This window comes from Erinaceus europaeus, chromosome 12 (assembly GCF_950295315.1).
Source record: "Erinaceus europaeus chromosome 12, mEriEur2.1, whole genome shotgun sequence".
NCBI lineage: Eukaryota > Metazoa > Chordata > Mammalia > Eulipotyphla > Erinaceidae > Erinaceus > Erinaceus europaeus.
This window is the reverse complement of record NC_080173.1, coordinates 13,224,191-13,240,443: the sequence shown is the minus strand read 5'-3', so window position 1 is coordinate 13,240,443 and position 16,253 is coordinate 13,224,191. Positions and strand designations below refer to the sequence as shown.

General features: G+C 50.6%; 1 protein-coding gene across 2 annotated transcripts in view; it reads left to right on the top strand.

The window, feature by feature from the left end:
* Positions 1-16,253, top strand: part of UBE2O (ubiquitin conjugating enzyme E2 O) — a 62,683-nt gene that overhangs the window by 38,954 nt on the left and 7,476 nt on the right. The window contains exons 2-12 of one of the 2 annotated variants that reach the window (XM_016194591.2): positions 8,029-8,088; positions 8,194-8,304; positions 11,608-11,705; positions 12,179-12,242; positions 12,929-13,072; positions 13,634-13,743; positions 13,882-13,957; positions 14,282-14,751; positions 15,120-15,274; positions 15,538-15,650; positions 15,742-15,870. In XM_016194591.2, the coding sequence (XP_016050077.1) occupies positions 8,029-8,088; positions 8,194-8,304; positions 11,608-11,705; positions 12,179-12,242; positions 12,929-13,072; positions 13,634-13,743; positions 13,882-13,957; positions 14,282-14,751; positions 15,120-15,274; positions 15,538-15,650; positions 15,742-15,870 (1,530 nt within the window). Of the gene's footprint in view, positions 1-8,028; positions 8,089-8,193; positions 8,305-11,607; positions 11,706-12,178; positions 12,243-12,928; positions 13,073-13,633; positions 13,744-13,881; positions 14,033-14,281; positions 14,752-15,119; positions 15,275-15,537; positions 15,651-15,741; positions 15,871-16,253 lie in introns of both variants that reach the window. The other variant, XM_007537682.3, reaches the window with a different exon arrangement.

Here is a 16,253-nt window from a genome sequence, read left to right as displayed (position 1 = left end):
GAGAAAGTTTTTACACTGGAATAAACTAGAGTCAGGGACCAGTCACATCGCCAAGCCGAATCTGAACTGGCAGGTTGGGCTGAGGAAGAAGCTGGAAGAGTAGTTCTGGTCTCCAAGTAGCATTTGCATCTAAGGGGTTTTGTTTGTTTGGCGCTGGGTCTCCTCTTAAATTACAAGAGGAGGAGATACATCATGCCACTTTTTGTGAAGTGACTCCTAATACTATACATGGTGTCCCTGGGTGGTACCAGAACCTAGATTGGGGCCTCAAGTAGATAAAATGTGCGCTGTGCTAGGTAATTGGGCTCCTGGCCCCTTTGCCAGAATCTGAGAACAACAAAGTAAATTCCTTGTTTTACTTATTTGTTTCTCCTCTGTGGTCTAGGGTTGTTTTGTTTTGTTTTGTTTTCTTTCCCCTTGTTGCCCTGGTTTCTTTATTGTTGTAGTTATTATTGTTGTTGTCATTGTTGGCTAGGACAGAGAGAAAAGGAGAGGGGAGGGGGAGAGAAAGACAGACACCTGCAGACCTGCTTCACCGCCTGTGAAGCGACCCCCCTGCAGGTGGGGAGCCGGGGGCTGGAACCGGGACCCTTACGCTGGTCCTTGAGATTTGCGCCACCTGCGCTTCACCCTCTGCGCTACCGCCCGGCTCCCTGATTCCTTGTTTTACATTTGTAGTCTCCAGCCAGAAGCCCATAGGAAGCACTGATTTATTTTTTATATTATTAATCTCCATGCTAACTTCCAGCAGAGTGAAACTGATGAGATCTGTGACTTGAGAGGTGGCGCAGTAGCTAGAGCATTGGACATAGCATTGTGAGGTAGGCAGTAAGCTTGACCTCCAGTAAGTATCACATGTGCCAGAGTGATGCCGTCTCTCTCCTCCCTTCATGTGAATGCCTTTTAAAGCCTGGTGAGCTTCTCTGCCAGCAGAGTATCTGTGTGTATACCCATAAGCATGGCCCAGCCACTGTGCACAGCAGTGCGGCCCCTCAGCGTAGGGTGCCCACGGGCAGTGTGACTGGGCTTTTTAACTTGAGGAACAGCAGCAGCAGAGGGGCTTTTATTTTTATTTATTTTTTAAAAATATTTATTTATTCCCTTTTGTTGCCCTAGTTGTTTTATTGTTGTAGTTATTATTGTTGTCGTCGTTGTTGGATAGGACAGAGAGAAATGGAGAGAGGAGGGGAAGACAGAGAGAGGGGGGGGAGAAAGATAGACACCTACAGACCTGCTTCACCGCCTGTGAAGCGATGCCCCTGTAGGTGGGGAGCTGGGGGCTTGAATTGGGATCCTTAGCCGGTCCTTGCGCTTTGCGCCACGTGCACTTAACCCGCTGTGCTACCACCTGACTCCCGCAGAGGGGCTTTTAAAAGAGGCTGATTGGAGACCCTGGAGTCTGGAAGTGCCACAGACCACACTGTCCTGTCTCAGTAGACCAGATTGTGGGCAGGAGGGATGGAGTTTCTCAGACTGTCTTTACCACCTGGAAAGGAGCACGCCTTCAGAGATTCTTTCCATGCTGGGGTGGCCTCATATTCCTTTCAGGAACTGTGCTTTGAGTTCTGGCTCTGGTAGACAAGCAAATTCCTACCCATGTCTGCTGCACCCTGCCACCTCTCCCTCCCCTCACCAGGCAAAGCAGTGGGCTGGCTTGTATGTCTTTTCCCAAGATTACTTTCCTAGCTGAGCGGTTCCTGGCTGTCTGATGCCGGCTCAGTCCTGAGAAGGGAAAGCTTCACTCTGAATATAACCCGAAACTCAACAAGCTGCCGCAGTTGTTCACTTACCCACCAGGTGCTCACGGTGAAGCAGGCAGCTTGTTGTTGTCATGCACGCTGGTCACTAAGCTCCAGTGGGTGCTTAGCATGACGCAGGCAGGACCTTTTGTTTTTGAAACCACGTCCAATTTTAACCTGATGAAGATCTGGTACTGAAAACGTCGCTGACCTCTGGAACAGACTGGGCTGATTTTCCTCCTGTGGGACAGGTGAACACTTGTAGGTTGTGGCCTTCACCCTGGGGTTGACAGAAGGTGACAGCCGGTGGGAGCTTCTGGTCTTGAGGCTGATGGCAGGCATCTTTAAGGCCCTCCTGTTGGCCTTTCTGGAACTTCTGCTTCTCCCTTCCTTTACTCATGCACACGTGCGTGCGTGCGTGCGTGTGTGTATTGCTGTGAGCATGCTGCAAGTTGCCTTTGTTTCCCAGGGCAAGTGCTTGACCTTCAAGCAAGGCCAGTGCTGTAGGGTCACGAAATCCTTCTCAAAGTAGTTTTGCAGCATGAACCCTCTCAGACTTTCTCCCCAAGGATTTATCTTAACAGGAGAGAGCAGCCCTGGCACTGTTCAGCTCTGGCTTAGGGTGTCCTGGAATGGAAAGCTTTGTGAGAGTAGGGAGGGACCTCCCCTTGGCAGGTCCTGTATCCCTCTGTGAAGACCAGTGTGTTTGTTGTTCCTGTTTCCAGAGGAGGTAAAAGTAGCAAAGAATGACACTCTGGGGTCCCACCACGCACACCCATAAGTGTCCAGAGTTGATTCTACAAGACAAACACAGTCTTTCTTCACTTAGTTTTGCTATTTTCTTTCTTTCTTTGTTTTTTTTTAGATTTCATTTATTTATTAATAAGAAACATAGGAGGAGAGAGAAAGCTAGACATCACTCTGGTGCATGTGCTGCTGGGGATTGAACTCAAGACCTCATGCTTAGAGAGTCTGATGCTTTATCCACTGCGCCACCTCCCGGACCACGGTTTGGCTATTTTCTTTTTCTGATTAGAGCCTTACGGCTCTCCCTCAAGAAATAACAAACACTGGGTGTATGATCCCAGTGTTTGTTAAGAACTTTAGAGCCTTGGAGGCAATAGAAGTGAGCCCATCCCCCTCATCAGATCCACCCTAGTGTTTTTGTTTGTTTTTTTCCAGAGCACTGAGCAGCTCTGGTTTATGGTGGTGCAGGGGATTGAACCTGGGATTTAGGAGCCTCAGGCAGGAGAGTCCCTTTGCATAACCATGATGCTACCTACCTCCACCCTACATTATTTTATTTTTTTCCTTATTTTTAATATTTTATTTATTTATAGTTGGATAGAGACGAGACAGAGAGAAATTGAGAGAGGAGCTGGAGATAGAGGCACCTGCAGACCTGCTTCACCACTTGTGAAGCTTCCCCCACCCCACCCCCACCCCCGTGTAGGTGGGGGACCAGGGGCTTGAACCTGGGTCTTTGGCTTATTTTTTTTTCCTTTTTAAAATTTTTAAAAAATATTTATTTATTTTCCCTTTTGTTGCCCTTGTTGTTTTGTTGTTTTCGTCATTGCTGGATAGGACAGAGAGAAATTGAGAGAGATGGGGAAGAGAAAGAGAGTCACCTACAGACCTGCTTCACCGCCTGTGAAGCGACTCCCCTGCAGGTGGGGAGTTGGGGGCTCAATCCGGGATCCTTCTGCCAGTCCCTGCGCTTTGCACTACATGTGCTTAACCTAACACTGCAATACCGTCCAACTCCCCTACTTTCTTTTTTTTATTCGGAGTTTCTATATATCCTTTTGTTGCCCTTGTTGTTTTCCTACTTTTTTTTTTTTAAGTTTTATTTATTTATTCCTGAGAAATGATAGGAGAGAGAGAAAGAACCAGACACCACTGTGGTACATGTGCTGCCGAGAATTGAACTTGGGACCTCATGCTTGAGAGTTCAAAGCCTTATCCACTGTGCCACCTCCCGGACCACCCTACTTTATTTTCCAATGGGAAAATTGGGACATATAAATGATGCCAGTTCAATCCCCCAGCTCCCCATCTTCGGCGGGGTCACTTCACAAGTGGTGAAGCAGGTTTGCAGGTGTCTTTCTGTCCCCCTCTCTTCTTGTCCTCCTCTCTCAATTTCTCTCTGACCTATCCTATTTTTTTAAAAAAATTGGGTGGGGGTAGATAGCATAATGGTTATGCAAAGAGGTTCTCATGCCTGAAGCTCCAAGGCTCCAGGTTCAACCCCCTGCACCACTACAAACCAGATCTGAGTAGTGCTCTGGTTAAAAAAAAAAAAAAAAAAAAAAGGAAATGGTGGACATCTAGTGCTGGCACAAAGTCCCTCAAGGCAAAAAGTTAAAAAGAATAAATTAATAAAATGTAAAGAGATTTGTCATGGAAAGAGAAGCAGGGAGCACTGGCACATAGGGCATGGGTGAGTGGCACTGTGAACTGGGGACCTCGTGTTGGGAGTCTGAGGCTTCATCCACTTTGCCGCCTCCCCGTAATAGTGTTTTTAAAGTACATTTGCAGAGGTAAGGTGGGGCGCAGGCAGTGATCACCTAGTAGAGCATACATATATATCACAGTGTGCAAGGACCTGGGTTTAAATCCTCGGTCCCCACTTGCAAGGGGGGGGGGGTGAATGAGTGAAGCAGTACTGCAGCTCTCTCCCTCTATATATCTCTTCCTCTCTTCCCCCACCCACACCTTCCCCCTCATTTCTTTCTATCCAAAAAAGGGGGCACATTCAGACATTCAGAGAGTGGGGATGCAAAGAACTTTTCTTGCCTTGGCCCCCGGGTTCCATTAGTAGGCCCACCTTAAGCCAGAGCCGAGCAGTACCCTGGTCTCCCTGTATTTTTCTCTCTTGTTAAAATGAAATACACACACACACACACACACACACACTTTTGGGGGGCCCACTTCACTGGTCCAGGCCACCTTTTTCAGATGAAGATGGATGGGGGGAAACACCACAGCAAGGAACCTTCTTCCTCCAGTGTCCAGTGTGGGAGATGGGCTTAAACCTGGGATGAACCCAAAGGCATTCCTAAATGAATTGTTTTGCCAGCTCCATGGCTTTGTTTGATGGCTTGATTTTGCTAGAATTGTCCTTGAGCCACCTTCTAGTGCTGGCCTTGAGGGATGTCTAGCCCCTATGGGAATTTGTTCTTCCCTGAGTGCAGTGACAAGAGGTGAGCTGCTGAGACCCTGAGACTGGCGCTACCCCCTGGCCTCCTCAAGACACTCAGAGGCTCTTCAGACACTTCTCACAACACTTTCATGCACCCCAGAAGCAAACATCATTTATGATTTTTCATAACCAAAAGTATCAATGTCATTTAGAATGTGGACTTACCAGAAATATGTTTGACGTTGTTCTTGTCTCTGCAGCTCTGGGGAGGGATGAGCTTATGATCAAGAGAATGGACTCTGTAGCCACTGCCGGAAATGCAGTTCTGGTTCCATCACTTAGGAACTGTGTGGCGGTGAACATGGCACTTAGCTTCTGTCTGGTTACTTCTGTATAACATGGGAAAAGCAGTAGTGGTTTTGGAGCACCGTGGAAACTGCCTGCAGTGTGCTAAGCACCCACAGTTGTCGCTCCAAGACAAAGGGCTCCAGAACCCCTCATTTCCTGGCAACAGGTTTCTTCCAGAACATGGAGCCCGGAAGACTAGAAGCCTTCTTGGTGCAGGTAGCATATGTGGGGGCAAGGGGAGAAAAGGAGGGTGTCTGGGGTAAACTGCTCGGGGAGGGACACACAGATAGCTGTGCAAGCAGTAGCCGACGTGCCAGTGGTCACACCCCATGCAGATGGATACATGGAGGTAGAAGGAAAATTTGCAAAAGAGAACAGACAGCTCTGGGGTGGGGGTTAGATAGCCCAATGGTTATGCATTAGAGACTCATGCCTGAGGCTCTGAAGTCCCAGGTTCAGTCCCCACCACCACCACCACCACAGCCCTTTCTCTGTTCCTGGAATTGCCAAGGGAGGAGAATATAGCCAGAACTATAGCCATTGCCACTCCCCTCTCTCACCTCAGAACTCCTCCCCTGCCATTCCCATTCTGACTTGGCATTGTTCAAACTCTGAGCAAGTGTCTCCTTATCTTGAAAGAGTAGAGAAGCCCGGAACTGCACCACGGAGTGGAGTCACTCTAGCAGAGGCCAGGGCCCCAGAGCCAGTGGACTGAGCTTGTTAACTGGGTCATTTCTCCTAAAAAACACTGAGAACTGCCCTGCTATTCTGTAGGGTCTGCAAATGCAGGAGCAAGCCCACCCTGCCTGCCGTGGCTCAGCATCCACTACCTGTGTTGTTCCTTTGTCCTCAGAGTGAGAGCCCGGGTGCCAGGAGACCTGGTGGTGTCTTGCCCAGGTGGTACTGGTCAGGCTCCTCCCTGTGCCACTGTCCATTTCTCTCCCGGCACCCCTTTCACGTCCCAGACACCAAGGTTGGGCCCTGAACCGCAAGCTCAACTCAGTTCTCTTCTCGGCACCCCTGAGCAGGTGGGGCAGCCTGTGCGGCTCCCGCCTGAAGCCCCCGCCTGCACAGCACATCTCCTCTTCCACTGGATTCAGCTTCTAGTTTCCATGGCAATGTGGAAAGACTTGAAATTGTGGCTTTTTGAAGTCTAAAATGGGAGCAGAGGTTTGAGCTTGGTGGGACAGCACCGAAAATACTGTGTCACAGACCAGCGCTTTGGACGCAGAAGTTTTTTGAGTTAGAAAAGTGAGTCACCCCAGCACCCCTCAGCAGAGCTCTGTGTGGTCCCTCACAGCCTCCAGGGGTCTTGGGGTGGATACAAGCACCCGAATTTAGGGGGCCTTCAGCTTCCACTTGGTGTGGCGGGTTGTGGGTTCAGGAGGGATGATCGCAGTCCCATTTACTAAACACTTGCTCTGTGTGTCATCCACCCCAGCCACCCCATTTAATGCATGCAGACACTAAGTGCCTGGCTCATGGGCTCATGTAGGAAATTCTCCGCCATTGCCCCCCCTCTACTTTAACTGAAACTGTAGCCTCGTTGTTTATAAGTAGAGTTTGTTTTCATTACCATTACCAAGTCCTGTGACCTTGAGCCAGTATATTCTTTATTTCAGTGTCTGCGTGAGTACAGGACACATTTTCATGTCCCAGAACTTGGGAATATACAGAGGGCTCTTGCTTATGTGATTGGGTATTGTTTGAGGGGACAGGGTTTCCCCCTAAGTAATTTGGGCCTGGAGGTCCCCCTCCAAAAGAGATGGGCAGTCACAGAGACTTGTCACCATGGCTCAGTAAGGAGCTAGAGGGGACAGAAGCACGTGCATCCCAGGCTCTGTGCGCGTCCGCTGCTGGGGAGGGAGGGAGGGAGGGAGGGTCAGGTGCTCGCTGTGGCCCTGGCCGGGCTCCAGAGCCAGCATCCTGAGCGTTACTCAGCAGCCCGCACACTCTGCTGCGTGGCAGATAAGGAGCAGGCTGTGGCTGCGAAGGAAGGATAGCCCAGATTAGCAGGTGGTGTCAGCTGATAGCCGCTGCAGGGTGACCTCCGCACCACCGTCCCGTTCCTCCCTTCTCCTTCTCCTTGCTCAGTGGGTCAGAGGCCTGGCATTTGTAGAAGGGAGAAAAAGACTTGGTCATAGAAAAATGTTTTGGTCTCTTTCGAAGGGCCATTAAATCTTTCAGTTAAACGAGGCCTTCTGTCACCTGTCATTTAGCTTCACTTCTCAGCTCTGATCAGTCACCTCCAGTGAGCACTGTGTCTGCCCTCGGCAGGGAAGAAAAACAGTGTCTAGATTTCTGTCTGTTGATAGGGTGCTACTGGGTGGGTCTGTCTGCAGTTTGAAAATCACTCAGCACTTGGGATTTGTACATTCAACTGTACATGTTACTCATTGCTGAGTTGGAAAAGGAGCTGGTGGTTCGCTGGGTAGAGTGTGAGACTTACATAGCCGAGCCCTGAGTTTAGCCCCCAACACTGCGCATGAGAGTGATTTTTCTGCTCTCATATTCATTCATAATCAATGAATTGGGAGACAGGCCTGTTGTTCAGTTCCCACGCTAGGAAAGCAGCATCAGTTTGGTGTTACCTGATCCACAGGCCCCGCTCGGTTGTCCCAGCCATCGCTGGAGGTCGCGCAGCAGTAACTCTGGACTTGCAAGCATAGGGTCTCAGGTGGAGTCCCCTGCACTGCATATCTCAGAGTGTTGTGAAAGCTAATGAATCAAGATAGGAGAAAAGTGCGCCTATCTGGTCATGGTTCAGGGGTATCTTCTCACCATCGTCATCTTTTGCAGCTGAAGCTAGAGGACCGATCTGTGGTACCCCGGGATGTGGTCCGGCACATGCGTTCCACCGTGAGTCCTGGGACCCCATCCCTGGTGGGAGGTGCCTGGGGTTTGTCTGCACTGGGTGCTGTGTGGTGAGTGTCTTCCGGGACCTGGATGCCTTCTCCCCCTCAGGACAGTCAATGTGGCACAGTGATTGACGTCAGCATCGACTGCGCTGTCAAGCTCATCGGCACCAACTGCATCATTTACCCCGTCAACAGCAAGGACCTCCAGCACATCTGGGTGAGTTGGCCCTGCTGCCCTCCTGGCTTTCCCATCAGTGCTCTGCCTCTCGGGGGAGCGCTGCTGCTTGCAGGACAGACTCGGAGCTTGCTGCTTTGAAGCCTGGTGCTACTCCCTGTGAGTTAGCACATCCAACTGAAAGGGAATAAAGAATCCACCTTGGGTCTCCAGCATAAACTGCAAGGGCCCTCCCCCCTTTTTATTTGTTAATGAGAGAGAGAGAGAGAGAGAAAAGATTGAGAACCAGAGCATTACTCTGGCACATGTGATGCCTGGCTCAACTCAGGACCTTATACACTTTATCCACGGCACTACCTCCCAGGCCACACAGCGGTGACTTTCATTTGTTTATTTATTTCTTTATATAAGTAATTTCTTAAAGTTTTTTTTTGGGGGGGTTATCTTTATTTATTGGCTAGAGACAGCCAGAAATTGAGAGGGAAGAGGATGATAGAAAGGGTGAGACAGAGAGACACCCGCAGCACTGCTTCACCACTCGTGAAGCTTTCCCCCTGCAGGTGGGGACCGGGGGCTTGAACCTGGGTACTTGCGCACTGTAATACATGTGCTCAACCAGGTGAGGTACCACCCAGCCCCTGGGTGATTCTTTACTCCTCCCTCTTTTTTTGAGAGGAGGTGGTAGTGGAAGGAAAGGAAAGGAAGGGAAAAAAAATAAAGAGTTATTTAATGAGAAAGAAACCAGAACATTTCTCTGGCACATCCAAGTGTTAGAGTAAAACCCAGTGCCTCACACATACAAGTCCTGAGTGCCACCTGCTGAACCACCTCCACCACCGACCACTGACGTGGTCTTTAGATGATTCCAGACGTGTAAAAGTTTGTGAAATTTTGGTGAAAAGTTGTGAATTTCTTTTTTTCTTCCTTCCTTCCTTTCTTTTAAAAGAATTTTGAAGAACCAGACATCACTCTGGTACATGTGCTGCCAGGGATTGAACTTGGGATCTCATGGTTGAGAATCCAGTGCTTTATCCACTGTGCTACCTCCCAGACCTCGAAAAGTTGTGAATTTCTGTGTCCCGCCTATCAGGCAGTTTTTCAGCTGTTAACATGCCCCTCCATCTGTCCCATCCCCCACTTCACTGGACTATTTCCCCCCTTTTAGACCTGTGAGAGCAAGATGTCGACACAGCACCCTGCAGTCCTTCGGTGCTCCAATGTTAGTTCCCAGACACAGCAGCGTTTGCTGTGTGACCTTCATTCAGTTCCCGCACTGGGACTTATGTGAGCATCTGCACTGCCATCCCGCCCACCAAACCCTAAATGCAGTGTGTAGAAACACACTGCATTTAGGCATCAGCTCTCCCATTGCCTTTGGTCTGGGACAGACCCCCCCCCGATAAGCTTTTTCTTGGTTGACCCAGGGTCTGGAGCTACCTGATGTTGCCTCCTCAGCAGCTTTAAGCCCTACGTCTCAGCAGGATGGCCCCAGAAATGCCCATAATGTCCAGCGGCTGCACATAACAGTGGTCACTCTGACCTCTCCTTGAGTCAGGGTCTGCCAGGTCTCTCCACTAAAAGTCTTTGCCCATTAAAGTTCTGTTTTCGGGAGTTGGTCAGTAGTGCAGCAGATTAAGCGCAGGTGGCGCAAAGCACAAGGACCAGTGCAGGGATCCCGGTTCGAGCCCCCCACCTGCAGGGAAGTCGCTTCACAGGCGGTGAAGCAGGTCTGCAGGTGTCTATCTTTCTCTCCCCCTCTCTGTCTTACCTCCTGTCTCCATTTCTCTCTGTCCTATCCAACGACGACGACATCATCAACAACTACAACAGTAAAACAACAAGGGCAACAAAAGGGAATAAATAAATATTAAAAAAATAAAGTTCTATTTTCTGGGACAAATTCCAGGAGCATGTCAACAACAGGGTAATTTCCAAGCAGCAACCCCCCATCATAGCCTCCATTAACAGTTCCCCCCAAAAACAAAGAATCCAGCTGTTTGCTGCTCTGGTCTTTAAAATTGGGATTAGGGAGTCGGGCGGTAGTACAGCGGGTTAAGCGCAGGTGGCGCGAAGCGCAAGGACCAGCATAAGGATCCTGGTTTGACCCCCCCAGCTCTCCCACCTGCAGGGGAGTCACTTCACAGGCAGTGAAGCAGGTCTGCAGGTGTCTATCTTTCTCTCCCACACTCTGTCTTCCCCTCCTCGATTACTCTCTGTCCTGTCTAGCAACGACATCAATAACAATAAAACAAACGGGCAACAAAAGGGAATAAATATTTAAAAAAAATAAAATTAGGATTAATGGCTTATAGTAAATACAGTTGTTGATACATGTGTAAAAGCAAACCCCCCCACCCCCAGCCTAGGTCCTCCTCCTCCTCCACCCCTAGCCCTTTGCTTTGGTGCAGTCACACCCTTATTCTTCCTAGTCAGCCTCTGCTAGATGAAGGGAGTTTACCTTCTGCCCCATGTGTTCCTTTACTCATTTTCCACATCAGTATGCACACAGAGGCTCCTCTTATGTTTAATTGGCTATAATTCCCCCACTGCCAGTATTTGCTTTGTTGCCTGACTTATCCCGGATTTGTCTCCTAAGACCCCCTTCAGTCTGGCACCTGTGTCTTTCTGACACATCACCACCATTTTATTTTTTCCTATTTTGTCTTAGCACTTTCTTACTTTCCATCTTTTATTTTTTTCTGATCCAGCCCTGGAATCAGCTGTTTCACCAAGGACCCCTATTTTCTTTCAGCGGAGAATGGTATTTTAAAGCTCTCGATGCATGCTGGGTGTGAGAATTGCTGCCAGCCCTTTCCAGACAGCACTAGGAAATACATGTATGTGCATGCATGTACCCACATGTGGCTTGTCAATGCCAGTTCTGTGTATTTATTGAGATACGAGTTCACCTGCGCTAGTGGCTCAGCACCTCAGGATTCTCTTTTGCTATTAGTGAGTTTCCCTCCCAGTAGGGAGAAATATGCCTCCTGATCTTCTCGACTCCATTTACTGACTTATTTAAATCACTTTACTATGTGTCCATGGAACAACCTGCTCACTCCACAGCTCACTCCACCTACAAGGCCTGTGTGTCCTTGGATACTGTCAGGCCTCTAGAGTGCTTGTCTCCCATGGGCACTAGAAGCCCCCACCACCTGTCCCTCCAAAATGAGATAGGGGAGTTGATCTACTGCTTGGAACTTAGGGGAAAGCCTGTTACGGTCCTATAGAGCCAGACAGTAAACTGTCTAGATCCTTCTTCCACGGTCTCAGTGGGCAAAAAGGAATTAATGCCATAGACACCAGTGTCATGGGCTGTCTCTTGTCTCTCTGCTTGGTCTGCAGCCATTCATGTATGGGGACTACATCGCCTATGACTGCTGGCTGGGGAAGGTCTATGACTTGAAGAACCAGATCATCCTGAAGCTGTCCAACGGTGCCAGGTTCATACTCCACACAAGGAAGCCTTCTGCTCCGCTGGGGTGGCTCACTGGGAGAAGGCTATTTTCTCGTGGGGCTGTGATGACAGGGTTTATCAAGGGCTGTGACTGGTACCGTAGGCATCCAGGGCCTAACCCTAGGCTGGTCCTCATGGCCGTGACCTAATTCCCTGGTTCAGTTTCATATCTTTGCTGTATCTTTGGGGGGAAGAGACACAAGTATTTAGTTTGTGTGGGGGGCTGATGCTTTATTCTGACATTTTAATGGTGGTCACACTCAGATTTGGGGTTAGGAAGTTAGGGTTTAGGAAAGTCTCCTGTTCCAGTTGACAGACCGGGCCGCAGGCAGAGTTGTCATTTGAAAGCATGGGAATATGGTGACACCCCTGGATAACTCCTTTTCACCACCAGCCAGTCACTCCATGTTCGGGGTCAGTGAGCCCTGGTGGAGACCAAGCCTCTGTTCACGGTTTCAGGTGCTCCATGAACACAGAGGACGGAGCCAAGCTCTACGACGTCTGCCCACATGTCAGCGACTCGGTACATTTGCTCTGCCCAGGCAGACTTGGGGGGCATGGGGGCGGGGCCAGTCTTGCGTCCCCCAGCCTCTAGACCGCACAGGAAGGAGGGCTTGTTAGCCAAGAGCTAGAGTTAGTTTAGAGCTAACCCAAACTAAGTGCCATTTCTAGGCCAAATGGTTTTCTGGGATGGGGGTGGGGGTGGGGGTGTACCCCAGACTCTAGCAGTTTACCTTTTTTTTTTTTTTTTTTTTTTTTTTTTTTTTTTTTTTTTGCATTTGTGTTAATTTTCTTAGCTTACCCTGTAAATTGATGTTTTTCTGTTAGACTGTATTTAGTGTTTCGGTACAGCATATTTCAGAAAAGTAGTGAATGGTCCGGCCCATGCGCTGGAGGGCCCATGGTCAGATGGGGCAGGAGACTGCTGCCCCCCTCGAGCTTCATCTTCTAAGCACCATCCCCTTCAGCAGCAGCACCGTCAGGACCAAGAGCGTGGACTGGAAGTCGACTGTGCATGTCAATCTGATCTAGGGCACTTGTGTCCATCTTAGGTTAAGTGGTGCTGCTCTGAAGTCTTAGGGTTTGTTTGAGGGAGTGTGGAAGCCTTTGGGGTTAGGTATTGGTATAGCGTGAGCAAGGGCCAGGGGTGCAGAGACCCCCATCCTCAAGGAGATGCCGCTCACAAGGACTTATCTCCACATTCTGCAGGGTCTTTTCTTTGACGACTCCTATGGCTTCTACCCGGGCCAGGTGCTCATTGGCCCTGCAAAGATCTTCTCCAGCGTCCAGTGGCTGTCTGGGGTCAAACCTGTCCTCAGCACCAAGAGCAAGTTCCGAGTGGTGGTGGAAGAGGTAAGAGACAGAGTCCTCCGCCTCTGGATCTTGCTCCTCTGAAGGGTCTCTGAAGATAAAAGAAACCAAGCTCTGGCCATAAGGTGACATAGGCAGATGGTCTGCAGAGCCGTGATTCGTCGGGCCGCAGCTATGAGCCCTGGGGTGGGCTGGAGCTACTCCAAGGAAGACCTGCTGTGGAGTCTGAGGGGAGGGTTCTGAGGAGATGTTTAACTGAAGAGCATTAGATACTGCTATTCAGGGGGTCAGGCAGTAGCGCAGCGGGTTAAGCACACGTGGCATGAAGAGCAAGGACCGGCTCTTCATGAAGGATCCCGGTTCGAGCCCCCAGCTCCCCACCTGCAGGGGAGTTGCTTCACAGGCAGTGAAGCAGATCTGCAGGTGTCTTTCTCTCCCCCTCTCTGTCTTTCCCTCTCTCCATTTCTCTCTGTCCTATCCAACAATGATGACATCAGTAACAACAATAACTACAACAACAATAAAAACAAGGGCAACAAAAGGGTGGGGGTAAGAAAGAAAAAGAAACTGCTAACCATGGCACTATCCCACTGCTTTCCCCAGGTGCAGGTTGTGGAGCTGAAAGTCACATGGATTACCAAGAGTTTCTGCCCAGGGGGCACAGACAGTGTCAGCCCCCCGCCTTCTGTCATCACCCAGGAAAACCTAGGCAGGTGAGCAACTCCATGTGCCACCAACTCTAAAATCTTCAGGATGCGCCAAGCAGAGCAGTCTCTGTACTGCAGTCACAGGCGTATGGGCACAGGACCCACCCTGCCTCAGCCTGCCCCTTTCCCCTCTTCCCATCCCAGGGTGAAGCGTCTCGGATGCTTTGACCATGCTCAGCGGCAGCTGGGGGAGCGCTGTCTGTATGTCTTCCCAGCCAAGGTAGAGCCGGCCAAGATTGCCTGTGAATGTCCAGAAAAAAACTGCGCCCAGGGGGAGGGCTCTATGGCCAAGAAGGTATGTCCTTGGGGCTAGAGGTTGGTGGGCCTTTGAGGAACTGGCCTTAAGCCATTTCCACAGCCAGGAAGGATGGTCTTGGTGGACAGCCCTCATGACCCCTGCAGGCCACTTAGGTGGATATAGCTGTCACTCCCAGCCCAGGACAAGCTTCTTGGGAACATCTTGCCTGCGTGTCCCTCACAGGTAGGCCACTGGCCACCCTTCTGCTCTCCACACCTGTCCGTCCCCTGTGCTCCATTCTCGTAGGTGAAACGACTGTTGAAGAAGCAGGTTGTCAGGATCATGTCTTGTTCACCCGACACTCAGTGCTCAAAGGACCATTCCATGGACCCAAGCAAGAAAGGGGGTGTCAAAGGCAAGAGTGAAACCGTGCCTGCCAGCCCAGAGGAAACACCTGATGGGTCCACCAGCCCAATGGAAATGCAGGATGAGGGCCAGGAGGAGACCCAGGAGGTGGGTGAGCAGCTGCCCCCCTTCCTGCTGAAGGAAGGTGGCGATGATAGGCTGCACTCTGCAGAGCAGGACGCAGATGACGAGGCTGCTGATGACACAGATGACACCAGCTCGGTGACCTCCTCTGCCAGCTCTACCACCTCCTCCCAGAGTGGCAGTGGCACAAATCGAAAAAAGAGCATCCCCTTGTCTATCAAGAACTTAAAGCGGAAACACAAGAGAAAGAAGAATAAAATCACTCGCGATTTCAAGCCAGGAGACAGGTAAACCCTCCCTACTGATGTCCAGCCTGAGAGCCATCCCCTGGAAGGCTCAGGACTGCCCGGCCAAGATGGGTTTGGCCCTGCCAGAAAGGAAGGACGGAGTGGACGGGGTGGAGCTGGGTTGATTGGCCCCAAGTTTGACCTTCTGGAACCATATTTACTTGAGCTTTCCCAAACAGGGCCATTCTCAGAGGAGATGACAGGGCACAAAAATGTAGTCCAGTGCCCTCTGAACTATTTTTCCTCTCTCTTGCCTGGGATGAAAAGTTAGGGTTTACAGAATCCGCAGGGGAAGGAGAGTCATACTACCTGCCCCTTTCCTCTGAGAAGCCTTATGTGGGGCCTGGCTCACTCGTCCCACCCTGCAGGGTGGCAGTGGAGGTGGTAACTACGATGACCTCGGCCGATGTCATGTGGCAGGATGGTTCCGTGGAATGTAACATCCGCTCCAACGATCTCTTCCCTGTGCACCACCTGGATAACAATGAGTTCTGCCCTGGAGACTTTGTGGTGGACAAACGAGGTAGTCCTGTAGGGCACTGGGTGGGACTTGTGAAGAAGGACCCATGCATCTGGGTTAGGGAGATTGGGGGTGGGGGAGAGACTGCTCTTTTGAAGATGCCTCGCTCAGGCACAGGGGGAGCTGTGTTTTGCTCCAGAGACCCAGGCAGGGCTCATGCGGGTTCTGTACTCTGCTGGAGTTTGGATGTCGGGTGGCTGGTGACTGGGGGACAGGCAGCCCCACCAAGGCTCTGTAGCTAGTTGTGTTTCCATTTGGTTCCCTAGTCCAGAGCTGTCCAGACCCTGCTGTCTATGGTGTGGTGCAGTCTGGAGACCACATCGGCCGCACCTGCATGGTAAAGTGGTTCAAGCTACGGCCAAGTGGGGATGATGTGGAGGTGAGTGTGGACAGCCCCTGCTTCTTGCTGTGGGCTGGGCTCTTCTGGGCTGGGTATACAGCCCCTTGCGACGGCCTATCCTGTGTTCTAGCTGATTGGAGAAGAGGAAGATGTGAGTGTCTATGACATTGCTGACCACCCTGACTTCCGGTTCCGTACCACCGATATCGTCATCCGCATTGGCAATACTGAGGATGGAGCACCTCACAAGGAGGATGAGGTAAACCCTCCGCAAGTTCAAGTCTCACTGTTCCCCTTCCTGTGCAGCAGCTGCAGTGCCTAGTGCTGCCACCAGATGGCTCCAAAAGACAGGACCTGTTGGTCCTCTGGACTGTTGTCCACCTCAGTGTCTTTCCAGAGAGCAGTTGCCCGCTCTGGAGCTGCCACTCAGCCTGATCACCTCCAGGATATGTCTGCCTGCTGGGATGAAACTTCATTCCCGAAGCTTCTCCCTGAGCCCTCGCTGCCCCTATTCTTAGGGAAACCCAGCTTTTAGTTCTAAGTGCCTGGGCCTTGGAGAGCAGGTGGGCACATTGTGGGGGGTGTCTGGCAGATTCCAGGCGGAGTCGCTACAAAATGCCCAGACATTCCTATCCTTGGAAT